This window comes from Notolepis coatsorum (assembly GCF_963971535.1).
Source record: "Notolepis coatsorum genome assembly, chromosome: 20".
NCBI lineage: Eukaryota > Metazoa > Chordata > Actinopteri > Aulopiformes > Paralepididae > Notolepis > Notolepis coatsorum.
The window spans coordinates 34,078,009-34,097,568 of NC_140184.1; the positions used below are offsets into that span (position 1 = coordinate 34,078,009).

Consider the following 19,560-nt stretch of genomic DNA (forward strand, 5'->3'; position numbering starts at 1 on the left):
GTATGGCCCGACAACACACGTTAATGTGACACACGTCTTGACAAGTCAAGAAGAAACATCACAATAAATCAAGAACAATAACAAAAACACCATACAGTCCAAAAGATTTGAAATAAATAAAATAAATGCAACACTCCCAGACATACCCCATGCGAAGGTAAGGAAAAACTCACTAAAACCAGCAATAGGAAAAAATGCACCACAGGCAAATTTTCTTCTTCTTATTCTTATTCTTCTTATTCTTATTCTTATTCTTCTTATTCTTAGTGTGTAAATATGTCTGCACTTTATGTGCTCATTTTATGCCTCTTTTTTCTGTTGTAAAGCACTTTGAGCAATGGCTAGAGCGCCGCCCTCCCTGCTTAAAAGAGAGAAGAAGAAGATTTTTATATATATTTTTTTTTATAGCCCTATAAATAATATAAACATGTTTAAAATGAATAATATTTACTCATTTTAAGTATGTTTGTGTTTCCAATGCACAATATAACGTTAATATCAAATATAAATAATTGTTTTCATGAACAGGAAGTGACTGTCTGATAGAGAATACGTTCCATAGCCGCATTTCTCTCGGGCAACCCGTAGCCGCATTTATCTCGGGCTAGACGCAATAGCGCTTACAGTGGGCGTGCACGCCGTGCACTGGTTTCATCGCTGTATCCGTCGCAGCCAATCAGTGCGTAACGCGCTGTGCGTTGAAATATGATGTATTATGATGGAAGCCGGGCGCTTTTCCAAGCGATCTATTATCATCTAAGCAGCAGCGTCGAGACTTTCCGTAGCCGCATTTCTCGGAGACGCTCTCTGATTGGCCGACGTCAGTTTCTGGTTAGTAGATAGTTACTCGATGCTAGCTGTTGTGTTGTTGTGATGCAGTCACACTTTGTCTTAGAGCGTGACGGCAAGTTCTTTCGACGGTTAAGCTTAGGCACTCTTTCAAAGTTGCTTATGGTTAGAGTTTGTCTTAGAGCAGGGCGATAGGAACGCCAGGTAGTTTGCAGGCTGTTCGACGCGGAAATGGGCAAAGACACAGCTCGTCACTCACACAGTACTTGTTGCCTAAGGCTAACAAGAAGCTATATATGGATGCAGTGGACATGGATGGACATCAACAAAGGATAACAAGAAGCTATATATGGATGCAGTGGACATGGATGGACATCAACACAGTGGATATACTTTATCAAGCCCTTCTGCCTGCTGGACCACTGTGCGTTTCAACTTAACAAGTGAGAGTTGCGATATCTCTCGCTCTCTCTCTCTCTCTCTCACTCTCTCTCTCACTATTTCTCTGATTGTGTAGGGCATATTGGAAGCGTGGCTGCATTTGACTGACTGTGATCATATATTGATTGATGGCAATGGTGATAGTTGTACCTATTTTAAATATTCGCCAATGCGTGGTACATGTTTGCAAAATGTTTGGTATAGCGCCCCTCATGGAGAAGAATGTACCGGCCGCCACTGACTTTGAGCTGCAGTTTCTGTATGAAAGGTGCTATACAAATAAAGTGTATTATTATTATTCTTCCTTCTCCTCCTCCTTCTTCTTCCTCGCCTCATTCTTCTCCTCCTGCTTCTTCTTCTCTTTCTTTTTCTTCTTCTTCATACTGTAGTGGGTGTCTATGGCAGCCCATAGACTACAATAACCATATAACCAATTGGTCACTTTTCATGGAACTCACAACAGTGATAGAGGAATATATCTACAATCCACAGAGCAAATATTTTTCTTTCATCTAGTGCTAGAGTAGTTAAAACATTTGAAAACGTTTTCAAAATCAAAAATACGTGCTACAGGTCTGTTTTCTCCATTTGGCAACATAGTAATCCAGTGAAGACCTAATTTATTGATATATGTCAAGCTTGCTACGATGTGTTACAATGCCAAGGGGCTTGTGCCAGCTAGCAAGCGAATACGATGGAACTCTCTCTTTGATCTGCCCCTCCTGCTGCCTCTCCTGCCAGGCCATGGACTGTTCCCCCCCCTTTTTTACACTTCCCCCACTCTCTCCGTCTCTCTTCTCTCTCCTAGTCTCTCTATCTCTGTCTCTCTCTAGTCCAATGCACACAGCGGGCGATTTGCAATACTCCAATTCAGCCATTGGCAATTCAGCCGTTGGGTGGGGGGGCGCTATTGAGCGGGCCTGTGACCAGACCTGAAAGCGCCCCTGGCTCTGCGGCTCTGCAGCTCTGCAGCTACATATGCTTCTAGCAAAATCCAGCATCCAGCCCCGCTGTTTGCAATGGGAGCAGCACGGAGTCTCGACTCGGGACTTATTTTATTTGGAATATAATGACTTTATACGCAAAAGTAGCCTAGTTTTAAGTTAAAATATTATAAATCTACATGCCTTGAGGATGTCATTCTTTATATAGCCTGCCTATCAGGCAAAAAAAATTATTCTAACAGAAACACTGATACCGTGATATATACCGTTACCGTCTATGCTTCAAATTATACCGTGATATACATTTTAGACCATACCGTCCACCCCTAATCCCAGGTGTGTCTCATAATTTTCCCTCTTGTATTTCAGTCCCTGTTTTCTGTTGTAAACCTGTTCTTAGTTCCTGCTGTTTTTTCTCCCGTGTACACACACACACACACACACAGTAAAATAGTCAATTAGTTTGACGATGGAGATGATGGGGCTTTGGAACACACAGCCTTGAACACTTCTGTTATTAGTTCATTATAGTCCAATGATTCGGTCAGTTCTTTACTGGAGAGGATATCATTAAACGTGCCGGTGTCATATTATGCAAGTTTATCCAGACAGAGAGAGCATGGACAAAGAGTTCAGTCTGTATGTCACCATCTATGCCCAGTTGACCGATTATATCTGTTTGAAAAGTTGAAAAGAGTTTCTGCTTGTCATGGGTAGGGTGTCAATGGCATACAGGAGACTATTCATGTTGGGAAACCTGCCTGGGGCATGCGTTGAGTACTTCACCATGTGATGGAAAGACCCTGTCCATGTTCTTCCACCGCCATTGAAAACCGGGTGCTGGCGGGCTGTACATCTTGTTAACTACTTGGCACTTGTGCATGCTTTGAGAATGATGACTGAACTTCTCTTCCTCTTGCTCCTCACAATGTATTTTTGTGACAAACTTAACCCCTAAAGCCCAATCGGCCCGGTAAGATAAATTTCACGTCATAAATAGATCAATACAGTCCGTATTAATTAATGTTGCATTTATTTTTCAAATGTAGCCAAGAGTAAAGACCCTAACCCTATCAAAACAGCAGTCAAAGTGTATATTTTCAGCACTACATTTGTTTACCAATCATTTTAAGTGTTATTAGCTAAATATGAGTTTATAGAATTCTTTGCGCATTGCATTGGAAACCAGATGATATAGACGCGAGGAAATGACGCCGCCATTAAATCCTAAGAAAGAGGAGACCCAGGCCTTTCGATGGACGTCGAAGTTTCATAAAACTACACTACCCAGCTCACACCAGCCACTGTCAAACTTGGAGCCGTCTGACGTGAAAATTTTTTGGAACGTTTATCTCACTAACCTGAACGTTATTGTCATAAAATACAACGTATATTGTTTCGTTACCTTTCTGTGAACGTCTAGAAAAAGAATGCATCACAATCTGGTGAAAAATGGCGGAGCTATGGACATTATACAAAAGTAACTAGATTTCATTCATGGTCTTTTCTGCCCTATAACGGGCGCCTGGTGTTACTAAATCCAGATTTAACTCTGCCATTGGAAATAAGAGATTTGGCCCGATCCATAGATGTATGACTTGGCCATAATAAGGTAATTTATATGCCTGATATTCTATATTCTATATTCATATTTCAATGTGTTCAGATGGCAAAATTCAGTACTGTATCTACAAAATCCCCTGTAAATCATCTACCCTTTATTAATTTGCTTAGATTTGTAGTAAACTTGATCTCAAGAATGTGCTGTATGAGCTCAGTGGTAATTATTCACGTTTGGTGAATGTTAGCATGGTGTTATTCACCATCAAAGGTTCACTACAATTTATTTAGCATAGTAACATACACAGTATTTCTGACACTGGGAATACATTCCCTGAGGTTCATAGATGTCCCTAAATACCAAAAACATGCAAATGGACATTGTAGAAGTGGAGCAATCTTCCATTTAATCTTCCATTCAATCTTCCAAATGTTCAGAAAATATGGCTAGGGCTTAAGAGGTTAAGCAAACTGCTTAGTTTTAAGCCTTAACCTACATTAAAAGCAGCTAGCTAGCGCAAGGTAGGCTTCCATTCCTCTGTGCAGCACTGGGCAGCATGGGTCATGCGGCAGTGGCTCCGGAGGTAGAGCAGTCATCTGGTAATCCGGAGGTTCCCAGTTCATTTCCCGCTGCTCCCGGGCAGCATGTCGCTCAGCAAGACATTTAACCCCACTGCTCCCAATGAGCAGGTTGCCACCTTGTATGGTTGCTTCTGCCATCGGTGTGAGAATGTGTGAGTGAATGTGTAAAATGTGAGGAACAAATTGTAAAGAGCTTTGCATAAAAGCGCTATATAAATGCACCATTTACCATGAATGTGGACCTAACCCTAAAAAAAGAGATACAATGCCTTCCTTCCTTAATTTCTTAGAAATACGTTCTTAAGACACCTGGATTATTTTCAATTTCAAAATAACATGCAGAAAGAAGTTGGATTGCCCCCAGACCGTGGTGGATAGGTTCAGATTACATGCGTCCAGGATGCCATATGCTCATAGATCATAGCTTGAGGGGTTGGCTGAGTGGTAATGTTTTTGGTTTCCAAGCGTGGGAAACCGGATTTCAAATCACGTATTTCATATCATCTGTATTTTTATGCATGGCAGGAAAATGAATATAACATTTGGAGTCAAACTACTCAACTGTGGCAAAAGTAGATGAGTAGATGGCTATATTAATACCACTATCATCTACAGGCATGCATGTCATGTTGTTGAAAGATATCACACTGCCTAAGATCATCATCCTTATAATAGTAATTTTCATGAGAAGCAAAACTAGTCATATTTTCAGCATATTGGAAATACACCTGATTTGTATTTCCGTATACACCGTATACAATAGTTGGGTAGGTGTGTTGGAGTTGGACCCAGGTGCAGTGCAGAACGGATAGACGAGAGACAGGTGTTGATCAATGTTCCCTCTAATTTTTTTTCGGTCTGAGCAAACACTCAACCCTCCTGAGCAGACATCAGCAACTACTGAGCAACATACGTCACCTGCCGATTAACCGGTTAGTTGAAAAATTTGTAAAAAATCTGAGAATCTTAATTTCCCTTAATGTCTAACATAAAAATATATACATTTTGCTGATACACAGAGAAATAATACAAAAAGGCATATTATATTCCGTAATCAAATATTTATTTTACCATTGATTGATGATACAGAGCATAGTCCTTACTTTGGCTGGGTTGGCGGCGGCGGTGTGAGTCGTGTTACTAACTTTTGTCTTTTTAGGAGGCTGACTCGTCATTATTTTATTAAGTGAATTATAATGCGACTTCAAGGGTGACCATATTGTGATTTTTTTTAAAGAGGACACTCTGCCTTCAGCCTCAAGATACTTAATCAAAGTTTACTCAAAGATGCCTTATCATTATAATATATTTAAAGTATACCTCCTCTGTATGGATATAAAATTATTGTTTATATTCTTTTATATAACAAAATAATATCTCTCTATAACCAAAGTTACTCAACATGCTGTATTATGCCTAAAGTAATCTATCTGACAAATCGCAAGAAAATAACTAAATCAACCTATGACAAAATAATATATATTTTCAAGTCTTACTGGACAAAAGAATTAACAAGAAAAATATGATGTAATGTTCTAAATAATACCTCTTCTGTATTAGAAAATCCAGCTTTAAAAAATATATCTTTATCTTTTCAATGTAATGTAAATTATAAAACAGTAACCTCACAAAGATACTAATTTAAAAGTGCACTATGCAGTTTCAGATTTGTTGCAATTAGTGTACTAAACTAATTTATTACACACATAATCCTTAGAATGATTGTATCATAAGCATCTTATCAAACCAAAACATAATTTTGAAGCATCAAAATAGTTTTAAATGATTTTCTTTCTCTCTCTGTATAGCTGCATTCTTCAATCAATTCGGTCAACTTTGCCATCAAACTCTCGCCTCGCACTGCTTTGTTTGTAATGTTTTGCTGTGTCCATGTGAGCTTTGAGATCGCCAGCACCTTTATTAGACACATAAACATATGGTCAAGCTTTGCACGCGTTGCACTCCGCTTCCAATTAGTCTCGACTGGGATGATAAATTGGACGTTTTCTCTGCAGTTCATCTGTAATGTACATTTTCGCGTTTGCATTGTGAGGAGCCAGCAATGCTGGTCGGATCTGTCCACTTCCTCATCTGTTGTGTGTGTCTGTGTGAGCGTGCAGTAGCGCTGCCCACAAAGCACTGAAAGCGGGGCTTCTATTGGTAACGTCACAAGCAACAGGGTTAGGTATGGTTAGGGATGTCCCGATCACATTTTTTTGCTCCCGATCCGATCCCGATCATGTAATTTTGAGTATCTACCGATACCGATCTTTCCCGATCCGAACAAAAAAAATCAAAATGTTGACGTTATCCAGGTGAAAAGTTAACTTCATTCAAGCGAGGCATTGCAATCCTTGACATAAATCATTTGATGTATAATTAAATCAAAGGAAATGCGTTTGGGTCTGAGAGTGTGGCTGGTCTGCCGTTCTGATGCTGGATACTATTGGTTTGTTTTGGCAAAATTCTTCTGCTCTGTGTGACAATAAATAAATGAATGATGATATGCAATTTAAAACCAAAACTAAAGCCTCAGTATGAGTTTAAGACGTGAACATGGTCATGTTTGTTGAATAATAAAAAAAAAAGTTAAAAATAGTAATAGATCTGAATAGTAAGCAGGAAGAACATATAAAGCCAACTTAACTATACACACCAGGTACCAATTAGTGCAATCAGTGCAGATAGACGGGTAATTACCATTGGGTAACACTAGGGCTTTTGCTCCCAGAGGAGAGCAAAACCTTAAACGTTACATACAATGAGCGCTTGTCTTGTGCCTGGCCCATTGCTTTGACTTTTATGTCCAGCCTCCTTCTTTCCATCTTCTCCTCCTTCTCCTTCTTCTTCTTTATATTCTTCTTCTTCTCCTCCTTCGTCTTTATCTTCTGATTATTCTTCTTCTCCTTCTACTTAATCTTCTTGTTCTCTTCCTTCTTATTTTCTTCCTTCTCATTATTGTTCACCTTCTCCTTCTTCTCCCTCTCCTCTTTCTACTCATGCTTCTCCTTCTCATCCTTCTCATCCTTCCTTCTTCTCATATACTCCAGAATAAACTTTTTATTGACTGTTTCCAGTGCCTACTCCTCATGGACCTGACGAAACGTTATAAATTAAAAGGGTTCTATTCTCTTTATTGTGATTATTACCTAACCCTGACTACAATCACTGCTGCCATGATCACCGGAGACGCTGGTCATGAAACCCTTTCTAAATGTGCTTAGTTACCACCAACTCTCTGAAGACGTAAATAACTTCACTCTTAACCTGCGCCCCCAAAAGTGGCCTTTTTATTTTTCATTTTTGAGGACTGCATACTTTTTTTGCAAACAAAAAACAACATACTTTATACTTATAGCACATGCATTAGCCTGGTCTCTTTTGAAAGATGACATTCTGATGTTTCTGATTCCAGAAAGAAAATTAAATTTGAGTGCTAACGTAATGGAGTAACATAGGTCTGAACTTGAGTTGTAGAAAAACTTGTTACTCAAGTTTGTCTGTAGTAGTTAGTAGGTAGTATTTCCCCAGAAGGTGGAATGGCTTACAAAATCCAGTCGGACTCAGAGCCTGAAGCCTTATGTAGTACATCTCCAAATTTCATAAAGATCCATTCAGAAATGAGTGATTAGGAGTGATTTTGGTAAACTGTGTACAATGAAAAACTCAGTTTTCTCATAGACTTCAATTAATTCTCTTCCTGTCTTTGCTCGTTAGTTTTTCACCTAGATCCTAGATCATACATCCCCAGATGGGGTATCATTGGAAAGCCACACTCATTGGCTACAACCCTCCACAATAATCTTCGAGATCGGATCTAGATTGACGGAACTAGAGCCCCATGAGTCGGGAGTGGTATTTTGCGCAATACCGTGTACTTTGCACAAGCCTCAAATACCGGCATGTAACTCGAGAACCGCTGAACGGATTTTGTCAGATTTTGTCGCTATCGACAGGCAACAAATAAGCCTTCAATTCGATATATATATATATATATATATATATATATATATATATATATATATATATATATATATATATTGTATTACAAAATATGCACACCCGAGCCACTAGGTGCCGGTGGGCAAATCGTCCTAAAAAGGTCCCGCCGGCGGGTCCTTGTGTGGTAAGAGGTTTTAACTGCGTGTGGCAATTAGTGCCGATCTTTGTGAATTGGAGTGTTTTTGCAATGAGGCTAATTTGCATAGAATGATGATGGCAACGCAGTTAGCACAGTATTTCACCCTTTGCAAGTGCTTTGTGAATAGCAATGTTTGTTTTGGGGTTATTTGTACAGGCATAGTGTCAGAATAAAAATTGTGAATTCGCCCCTGTGTGTGTCAAAGCCCTTTCTTTGCAAACCTGTAAGTCGCTTTGAATGCCTAAAATGTAAATGTGAATGCTGGGGCTGTTCCCCCTTAGTCAACAAAGTTGTGATTGGAGGATCAAGTGAAAAGGGCAGGGTTTGAGATAGGCCAATTAGGTTGATTGTTCGGTTTGCTCTTAGATGACTGAGACAAGGGTACTCATTCTCAAACAGACTTACGTGAAAAGTTACAGGCACATTTCATCGTTACTCCACTTTTCGGGGTATTTTTGGCATTCTCGAACGGTTCCTTTTCGGGGATTCGCTCATAGCTAAGAGCAGGATTTACGAGCGCAGAAAGACAGTCATAAGTAGGACAGACTGGTGTGCACCCGTGTTTTTAACCTCTTACACCTGTGTGGTTCATCAGCGGACCGTTTTTCGTTTTGGTGTAGTTTAGTTCACGAAAGACGACCATTTTGGAACATTTTAACGTCAGGAATTGTAGTTTTTTGCTGCCATTGTGAAGAGGACACAGACAGCTTTCGATGAACGTTGGAATTTTTCCGAACGACACTTCCCAAAGGCCTCTATGGGGTTTCAAGCAAATAACTTCTGTATGAATTTCTTTAATATCTCTTATTACTCAGGATAATAAACCACAAAACTTAACGTTATTGGTATATATTGAAGCACAATTAGTTTCTCTTCCCTATTTTTTGCATGTAGCAACAATTAGATTTGAAATTAGTTTCAAAATGGTGCCACCCTGGCAAAAATAAAAAAGCTACTGTACATACAGTAGATTTCATTATCTGTTCTTATGCACGCCTGGTGATACTAAATCCAAATTGAACTCTGGCATTTGAAATATACGATTTGGCACAATCCATAAATGTGCGAATTGGCTATAATAAGGTCATTTATAAGCCTGCTATTCTATATTCTATAATAATATTTCAAATTGCATTGGTCCAGATGGGAGAATTCAGTACTGTATCTACAAACATTCTGTTTAATCATCTTCCCTTTATTCATTTCCTTAGATTTTTTGTACACATGATCTCAAGAAGGTACTGAATGAGATCAGTGGCAGATTTTCATGTCTGGTCATTTTTAGCATGGTGTTATTCACTGTCAAAGATGCAAAGAAAAATCATAATTCATATTCTCCTTTGTTTCATCACAATTTAAGCAAGCCTAGTAATAGACAGAATATTTCTGACACTGGGAATACATTCACTGAGATCCATAGATGTCCCTAGATACCAAGAATATGCAAATGGACCTAGTAGAAGTTGAGCAATATTCCATTTACTCAGGTATGTATTTTAGGCGGATTTTCAGAAAATAGGGCTCCGGGTTTAAGAGGTTAAGGGCTTAATTTGGGAGAAATCATTGGTGATTGCTTTCACGTCGATTATACAGACATCCTCGAAATTAAATCATTATAATAATAATAAATACGACAATATTTGTATCATAATTACATTTTACATTTATAGTCATGACTCAACGAGGCATTGTGATGTCTGAAAATAAATAAAAGCACTAAGAAAATACTGCAAATGACAGTGAATACATAAATAAATAAATGGATGCAGGCGGCTTGGTGATCGGCTTGGTGAGCACTCCTGGGCAGCTGCGCTCAGCACACACACACACACACACACACACACACACATACGCGCACGCGCAATATGGCATATCTACTATATCGCTGAACGTGCACTGACCTATTCACAGAGAGCGATGAGTACCTACCAAGACCTTTGCAATACCCTGCAACCAGCACTGAGGAGCCAGACCAGACACTCAAACCCTGTGCCACCACACGTCCAGGTACTGTCCACCTTGGGCACGTGCGCATCAAGTCACCCAGCATCTCTCTCTTGTGTTTTGCGTTAATTTTTCTGTACTCTGATTTCACCTGAGCCCATTTATTTTTCACTTGATCCGTTGTGCGGCTCACCTGAACTCACCTGTTATCTCTTCCCATCCCGCTTGTTTTGGGTGGCCTTGTACCCGTATTGACACTACTAAATAAGATGTCACGCTAAGATGTCATGTTCTACAGTATGACTTACTACTAGGGTCTTTATACCTGTATCACTGTACATATTACTACAACTCTGTACATGCATCTGATGAGCACTATTACTCAGTAGTATTTATATATTGTATACCCAGTTTAATCACCTGTGCATTGTATGTTACTATTGCACTTTACTGTTACATTTGTACTCTGGTTAGATGCCAAGCTTATTTTCATTGTATTGTACTTCAGTCGCAAATTGCATTTGTGCTACTGTATCTGTTGAATATTTTTACAGGGGTCAGCACAGCCGCAGTGCAATGCTTAGCCTCTCCCTTCCTTTATATTGGAGCTGGCAGGGCGTTTCTGTATGCAAATTCAGGTGTACGAGAACATGCTTTCAGTTTAAGAATGAGTGACGTTCTTCATTCAGGGGATCGCAGCTGCAATAATTTTGGCCATTTACGAGCACCTTTTCACATATCCTGTTCAGGTATCCGGAGGATATCGATCGTAAGTTTCCTCTTACAAACTTCTCACAAGGTTATTTACGAGGAAACGTACGGTAATGTTCCATGCTGAATGAGTTATTTCCTGAAAAATTATGAGCACATCTCTGGTGATTATAAGAAATTATTTAATGTGGGGAACAACTATTTTAGATTATATAAACAAATCAATTAGTCAACAAAAACTCCTATGACCATTACAGTAGTAGACTAAGACATTGTTTAGTTGAGGACAGCCTCAGTAAATGCGTGCCTCATTCCTCAGCCAACTGCCGTAGAACAGCTGTGAGATAGCACAGCACTGCCAGACATCTGGATTGAGTTAGTCCTCTATTGCCGCATTGCCACTGAAGATTACAGGATGCCTTTGGGACATTTTTATCAAAACCTTACTAGTGAAGCATCTGTATTCGGATCTGTATATCATTCTCCATCCAGGCAAGGAAATTACTTGATCCACGTATTTCCTCCACCTACACAGAGGTGGGAAGCACGATACTGTCTGGAGCTGTAATATCATTGACAGAGCACTTCTATTTTGTGGAGAAAGATGTCCACTACCGGTTGCCCACATAGATGTAGAATAATGAATAGATAAGACCTTCCATGGATTTGAGCATCTACCTCCCTGCAGGACCTGATGACCCTTGGTGTCATGGATACTGGGTCTCATTCTCGAACGAAGTTACGACAAAATATTTCGTCTTAGCCAGATTTCGGCCTATTTAAGACATATTAGGGCTGGGAGTGGGAGTCCTCAAATTTTCCTGAGATCTTATTTGAGAGCAGATCTAAGAGTGCTGAGGAGCACACTTAAATATGCTCTCAGCCCACGATCAAATCTCATGATTGATTGACTAATTTAAAATTGTATCATAACTTGACAGACTGTGTTCTCATAGTGATTCCTTCATGTTAACGCTACAGGCCTCCTTGGAATTAATTACTTGATCATAATTAAAATAAATATGACAATATTTGTATGATAAGAAATTACGCATTTGATGTCGGAAAAATAAATAATATGGATTCATCTGATCACAGGGCAGCTGGATTAACCATATCTGAACCAGCTATTTTGGACAAATGTATAATTACTTTAATTACTCAGATATTCAAACACAATTATGCAATTATTGTGAAATGATTGAAAATAATAATAATTTAATGCCTTCTGTGGAATTTGCATTTCTTATTTGTTACACATCTGTTTTAATGATTAATTATATACATTTGAAAGAATGCAGGTCAACATGCAATGTATCCCATTGATTGGTATACAATGGGACAGACCTTTGTTTGATCGATTGGTTGATTGAAGACTTTATTAACAGATTGCAGAATGGGTACAGTACAGTACAGCTCAATTACATAAGGGAATGCAGACCAGAGAAAGAATTTCGTCTTGTTTACATCAGGGTCCCCCATTTTCAATTCATCATAACATATATGACACACACGACACAGATAGACAGTACTGCTACATCTATACATTTATGACATACCCGATTTGCAAATACAGTACTGTTTGTGATACAAAAAGAGTCCAGAAAAGAGAGTACATTTGACGTAGAAACTGTTGGAGGAGGTTGGGTAGGAGGGGTGGTAGACTTACACTGTACAAGCAAAACTGTACATTGGAATATTGACAAAACCATACTTGGTCATTTACTGTACATTGGAGGGGGTTGATATAGCTATAAACCTGCATTCCTTCGAATATATCATTAATCAATTAAACTTATATTGAAATACACTATATAGCCTATACACCAACACTGAAATGACAGTGGATAAATAAATAAGAACTAAAGCTAATCGGTGGAAATAGACTGCATTAATATTCCATAACAAGTCTTGTGTGCGCCTACGAATGAACAGTAGCCTATAGGCTTATGGAATAATAAGCCATACTGCGTTAATTCATTACGCCCGCCGGCCCGTAGGCTATATATATTATATGTCATTCATTCATTCATATACAGTACTGCGTGCGCGTGTGTGTGTGCGCGCTGCGGCAGGTGTGTACCGCGAGCTGTATATGATGCCAATACATTAATCTAATCTAGTTTTGATGGGCGCAAACGTGATTATGAAACCTAGCCGCATTTCTCGGAGACGCTCTGATTGGCACTGACTGACGCTAGGTTTCGTAATCACGCGGCTCTCAAAGCACTTCCGCCATTCCATTTCACACAGTTTCTTATTGCTGCAGTAGCCTAATTGCCACCTTTTGAGAAGGACACGTTGCTTATTTCCCCACATTTTACAATAAAGATAAAGTCCATAAGATGTCCAGAGCGAGAAACACTCTTTTACCATTAGTAGGTTCCGTGGTGGAAAAATAAATGTTGCCTTTTTAATAGTCTATTTTGAAAATGGCTAATTGTTCACCATCAGCCACTACTTAAGTCTTTGTAGTGTGGTAGGGTAAGGTTAACCGACTGTAGTGTGGCAGTGAAAGGTTAACCGTCTGTAGTGTGGTATTGAAAGGTTAACCTTCTGTAGTGTGGTAGTGAAAGGGTTAACCCTTTGTAGTGAGGTAGTGACAGGGTTAACATTATGTAGTGTGGTAGTGAAAGGGTTAACCCTTTGTAGTGAACGGGTTAGCCTTCTGTAGTTAGGCAGTGAAATGGTTAACCCTTTGTAGGGTGGTAGTGAAAGCATGAATCCTTTGTAGTGTGGTAGTGAAATGGTTAAAGAAGCTAAAACTGTCCTGTTATCATGCAAACCAATTCCTTAAATGGTCTATTTTGCCTTACAACACTATTGCCGCCCACAGTAGGATAATTAAGTTTGTGATGAGGAAAACTGCAGTAATGACGTCCTGTGCTTTTTCTCCAGCCCAAAGTACGGAGGGAAGTACTGTCTGGGTGAGCGGCGTAGGTTCAAGATCTGTAACACGCTGCCATGTCCTCCCGACCAGCCCACCTTCAGAAACACCCAGTGTAGCCACTTCAACACCATGCCATATAAGGGCAGGTTCTACAAGTGGGTGGCGGTCAACAACAAAGGTGAGCAAATCCATTCAAACGCAATTCAGAGTGTGACACTATTAAAGGGGAAATTCAGAATTCAGGACACCTATTTCCTACACACCGATGATGTTATCGTGCTTCCTACCAAGCTCCTCCTTAATTAACCATAATACTGATGTACAGTTAATGGGGCCACGGTAGAAAGCACTTCTCAATCATACTTGAAAACAAAAAACAAAAAATTTGCTTTGGTGCACCATGGAGTAGGTTTCCACATTTATTTCAGCATTCGTACAGCATGCTGAAGCATGGTCCCATTACTTTACATTTTGTTTTGTTATTTTAAATTGCCCAACTGATCAACAACGTCAGTAAGTAGGAAATAGGGCTAGGGGTCCAACATTCTCAATTTACATACTGTATATTCAATATACTGCATATTTTTAGGGATGCTCGATATTGGCTTTTTTACCGATACCGATATTGTCCAACTCTTAATTTCCGATACCGATATCAACCGATACCGATATATCTGAATAATTTCAGGTAATTAACATCTTGTCATGGAATTAACACAACATTATGCATACTTTTGACATTAAATAAAATCAGAAATTGTTCTTACTTGCTTGCCTGGGTAAATAAAGGTGAAATAAATGTTAAAAAAAAGAGAATATATATATATTTTTTTTTTTTGAAAACCTATACCGATCATTTCCGATATTATCATTATCAGTAGGCCGATAATATCGGACATCCCTACATATTTTATAAGTTTTTTTATATTTTGGTGGCAGCAGTGGATTAAAGGTTAGAGAAGTGGGCTTGTGACCTTGTGAAAGTTTAGCAGTTCAATCCCCAGTGAGTGTGATACGTGAGTGTATAACTCTCCCTCCCTGCAGTGTGCCTGCTCTGCAGTGGACCTGCTCAGTGTACATCTAGACTTGGTGTAATGTGTGTACTGCTAACTGTGTACATCTAGACTTGGTGTAATGTGTGTACTGCTAACTGTGTACATCTAGACTTGGTGTAATGTGTGTACTGCTAACTGTGTACATCAGGACATTGTGTGAATGTGTGTACTGCTAACTGTGTACATCAGGACATTGTGTGAATGTGTGTACTGGTAACTGTGTACATCAGGACATTGTGTGAATGTGTGTACTGGTAATTGTGTACATCAGGACATTGTGTGAATGTGTGTACTGCTAACTGTGTACATCAGGACATTGTGTGAATGTGTGTACTGGTAACGGTATACATCACCAAATATATAACAATGCTAAATGCATTTTAAAATGCAAACATTGGGTGTGAATGTAGTGCACATTTTTGGTAATAAATAGATCAAATGTGGTGTAGTGTTAAAAGTGTCTAAAGTGAGTGAGTGTGCAATGAATGTAGATGGGTGGTTAGTGATTCATAGATTCATTGAGCATCCTGATGGTCTGGGGATAGAAGCTCCTTTTGAGTCTCTGTGTACTGGCCATGAGACTCCGGTAGTGAGGTGTTTGTTGTATTCAGTATGTTAATTAGGTGGGACATCCTTTGTATATCCACTCCACATTTGAAACGCAGAACCCACCCTCCTGTTTGGACTGGAAAATAATGTCTCTGGTGGTGTCGGTATTAAGTCCAAACCACTTCCTCGCCAAGCAAACTATTTTATCATTCAGTTCACTCAGGGCGGAATCCACAAAGGCTTTGCGCTGCTTTTTCCGAAGCAGAGCCGGTGCATCTCGCTCTCAAATGAGTGAATCGAGGTTGCTCATGCGTAAAGTTGGCATTGCGTCCGTGCAATTGGCGTATATTTAAATGAGGTAATATGGGCGGAACATGTAAATGAGCCTCTAAACAGGTGATCATGGCAGCAGCAGACAGGCATGACCGTGAAAGATATTATTGAATATCTCAAAGGACAATATCAAATCAAGCGCATGCAGCGATCCCATGCAATCGTACTCATTATTTAAATATCGTTATATAACGTTGTGGGCCTTGGCGTTATGCTCGTATATAAACAGAATCTAACTTGTTCGAGAAATATAAAGCCGCGTGCCAATAGCGTGATTTATAAATAAGGCTAAGCACTGACATTTCAAATGCTTGGTTCTGAGATGATCAATACAGTAAACATTTATTTCTGAGGTGCTATTTTTTTCTCCACTTTTTCTCCTCTTTTTCTATTTTTCTCCCATCCCAATTTAGCCGTGCCAATTCTTCCCTCCCCTGTATTGAATGTTGCTCGTATATGCCCCCTACTGGCCGGTTGTAGGGAGGATGGAAGCCTTGCACAATGTCATGATTATTATTATTCTGAAGTTATTATTATTATTATTATTATTATTATTATTATTATTATTATTATTATTATTATTATTATTATTATTATTATTATTAAATAAAACTAGAGGTGGGCATAGATTAATTTTTTTTAATCTAGATTAATCTATCTGCAATCCTGGATTTAATCTAGATTAATCTAGATTAAAATGGCTCAAAAAAAAAGAAAAAACCTGCCGAAGGCATTCAAAATATGTGTGTTCTACCCAAATTGTAACTGAGGGGTTACAAAACCCTGACTGTATTAAAGATTGTGATAGATTAAACCACTGCTAGTTATGTACTTTAATTACTGGCCAGACAGTACATCAAATATAGATGGTGAACACCCACAAGAACACGGCATTGACACAGAAATACTATTGGAGGGTAATTTATTATTATTAGGCAACGTTAGGTTACAGAATGAGAATTAGGGTCGCGCTTGTATGGCGAAGAATATACGTAAAGTCAGTCAAGAGCATAAGTCACTAAGAATAGCAGGAATCCTACGATGGGTCTAAGCTGACGCCACCTGTTGTATAGTAGCAATTATATAGGGCAACACTGGTACCAACTGGAGACAATGGGTTCCCTCCGGGGTGTAAGGCCTGGGGGGTAGAGGAATGTTCAGGTACTCCTGTCTGATTCAATGGGGAATAAAGAGACTCCAGGTACAGGAGTCGGTGCTTGTAAACTCCCTTGATCAGCAGCAAAGGCAATAGTTGTAATCCAAAATGCTCGACAGCATTGATGACAGCTAGCCAGCCCCGTCCACGAGGCAGGCCCGAGTTGTAATCCTCACGAGGTTAAATCCCAAACGATAGTGGAAATCAACGATGCTCTTCTCCGGTAGTCACGTCCCAAAGCAATATAATCCAACCAGGAATGGTTCTGCAATCGCCGGCGCCGATTCTCCTGTGTACATGTCCAACGGTTCTTCGCTTAGGACTCCTCGGGTGTGGGCGACGTATTTAGGCCACACAGCCTGGTTAAGTGCACTAGCTAAAGACACGGAAGAACTGTGGCCGCACGATACACAATAAATGATCGACTATTTACTTCACATTAGATTAAGTCGAACTCAACGTTACTTCATTAAACTCTGACACTTTAACATTCTATTCGCACGCGGTTCTCAATGCTCTATTTAGACGCAAGGTTGCTCACTTCACTGCACGTTGAAAAACATGAGATAAAAACAGCGTACAATAGCTTCTATCTCCATTTACAAATGTTAAAAGTGAGAAATGTTCAAAGCATGCTGTCAGACTCAGCTAAACACAAATATTGAATGAATGAAAACTTTATTTAACAGATTGCAGAATGGGTACAATACAGTACAGCTCAATACACACAATTGTTAATTAACACTTTGATTGCCCAACCCGAGTTTTCACACACACACACACACACACACACACACACACACACACACACACACACACACACACACACGAACAGGTTCTATTGTACCTTTATGCGGTGTCAACAAACTGAAGTCACACACCTCACTAGCACCTACCTATAAGACCTCTAAGATCTGACCAAACCTCTTAACACACGGCAACAGGACAATGGAGACACAGGTGTTACACATGTGTGACATAGTTTTCTGTCACTGTTCTGTTTCTGTTGCGTTCGCGCACACACAGCTCCCTCTCCTTTGCACCACACATCAAAAACATCACCCGGTCTGCCTTCTTTCACCTACGTAATATCTCCAGACTCCGCCCATCCTTGTCCCAATCAAACACGGAAACCCTGGTCCACTTCTTCGTCACATCCCGGATCGACTATTGTAACGCTCTCCTCACCGGCCTTCCCACCAAACTCCTCAACAGACTACAAATCATCCAAAACTCTGCTGCCAGGATCATCACCCGCACCAACTCATCCGACCATATCACCCCCGTCCTCATTCAATTACACTGGCTCCCTGTGCACTACCGGATTGATTTCAAAAACATCCTACTCACCTTCAAAGCCCTCCACAATCTAGCCCCCATCTACATCACTGACCTCCTCCAAGAATACACCCTCTCCCGCACCCTCCACTCATCATCTACTGGACTCCTCTCCATCCCCAGCTCACGCCTCAGCACCATGGGTGCCCAAGCTTCTGGAACTCCCTGCCCCCACATATCCGACATATCAACATTCAAATCTCAACTGAAAACCCATCTGTTCAAACTTGCATATTCACTGTAACCTCTGTCACTGTCCTATACCCCCTGCTGTTTTTTTTTTAAACTTTCTGTTCATTCAAATAAATTTACTCGGAAGGCAGTTTTTAAAATGTCTCCAGTAATACGAGCTCACATAGATTTTCCAAAGTCTGAACGTTGCTGGCCTGACACCATTTATCCAAAAGTCTATATAATGTATGTCTGGGTGGCAGTTTCTTCACATTTCACAGAGTTTTTCCCTATAGGCAACTCTCTGAAAGGTGGGACTAAAGCAATGTGCCTGCTCACATGGAAGCTGTCTCAATCTCTGGGAATATGGGAAAGTGACAAAGAGTTGGAGGACTGGCAGCTACAGCGGCTTCCTGCTCCATCTCCAGAGCCCTGACTCTCAAATGCATGGCTTCCAATTCCAACTCCCGATTTCTTATCTCTGCATCCCGACAGGTGCCACAAGGTGCAATTCTCAATCATCTCCTCTTCACTATTTATAGAAATTATATTCCGTTACTATTACGGTCTCTTCCTTGAATGGTCATGAGCTCATTTGTACACAGATGATACTATTGTGTATTGTATTGCTGAGTATGTACAGTTGGCCATTGCCTTTAATGCTCTACAAGAAAACCATATTAACCTTAAACTGGTTCTTAATGCTGGTAAAACAAAAATGCATGCTGTTTTCTAAAGCCAGAAATATTATTTGTGCAGATGTGCACATATCTACCGTAAGTGGTTCTAGCATTGAAAGAATCACTGAATATGAATAGCTGTGCATATGGCTTAATGAGAAATGTACATTTAAATTACATTACAACCTTGCTTGAACGTTGCGACAGAAAATGGGCTGCCGGTACAGAAACGGAAGCAGCTTTCCTCTGATTGGTAGGAGGATTGTTGGAGCAGTG

The 19,560-nt window shown here is 39.8% G+C and overlaps 1 protein-coding gene across 1 annotated transcript in view; it reads left to right on the forward strand.

Annotated features, from left to right (window-relative positions):
• Window positions 1–19,560, forward strand: part of adamts7 (a disintegrin-like and metallopeptidase (reprolysin type) with thrombospondin type 1 motif, 7) — a 447,398-nt gene that overhangs the window by 220,715 nt on the left and 207,123 nt on the right. Inside the window, exon 12 of the mRNA XM_084337494.1 lies at window positions 14,011–14,180. Within this exon, the coding sequence (XP_084193620.1) occupies window positions 14,011–14,180 (170 nt within the window). The remainder of the gene's footprint in view (window positions 1–14,010; window positions 14,181–19,560) is intronic.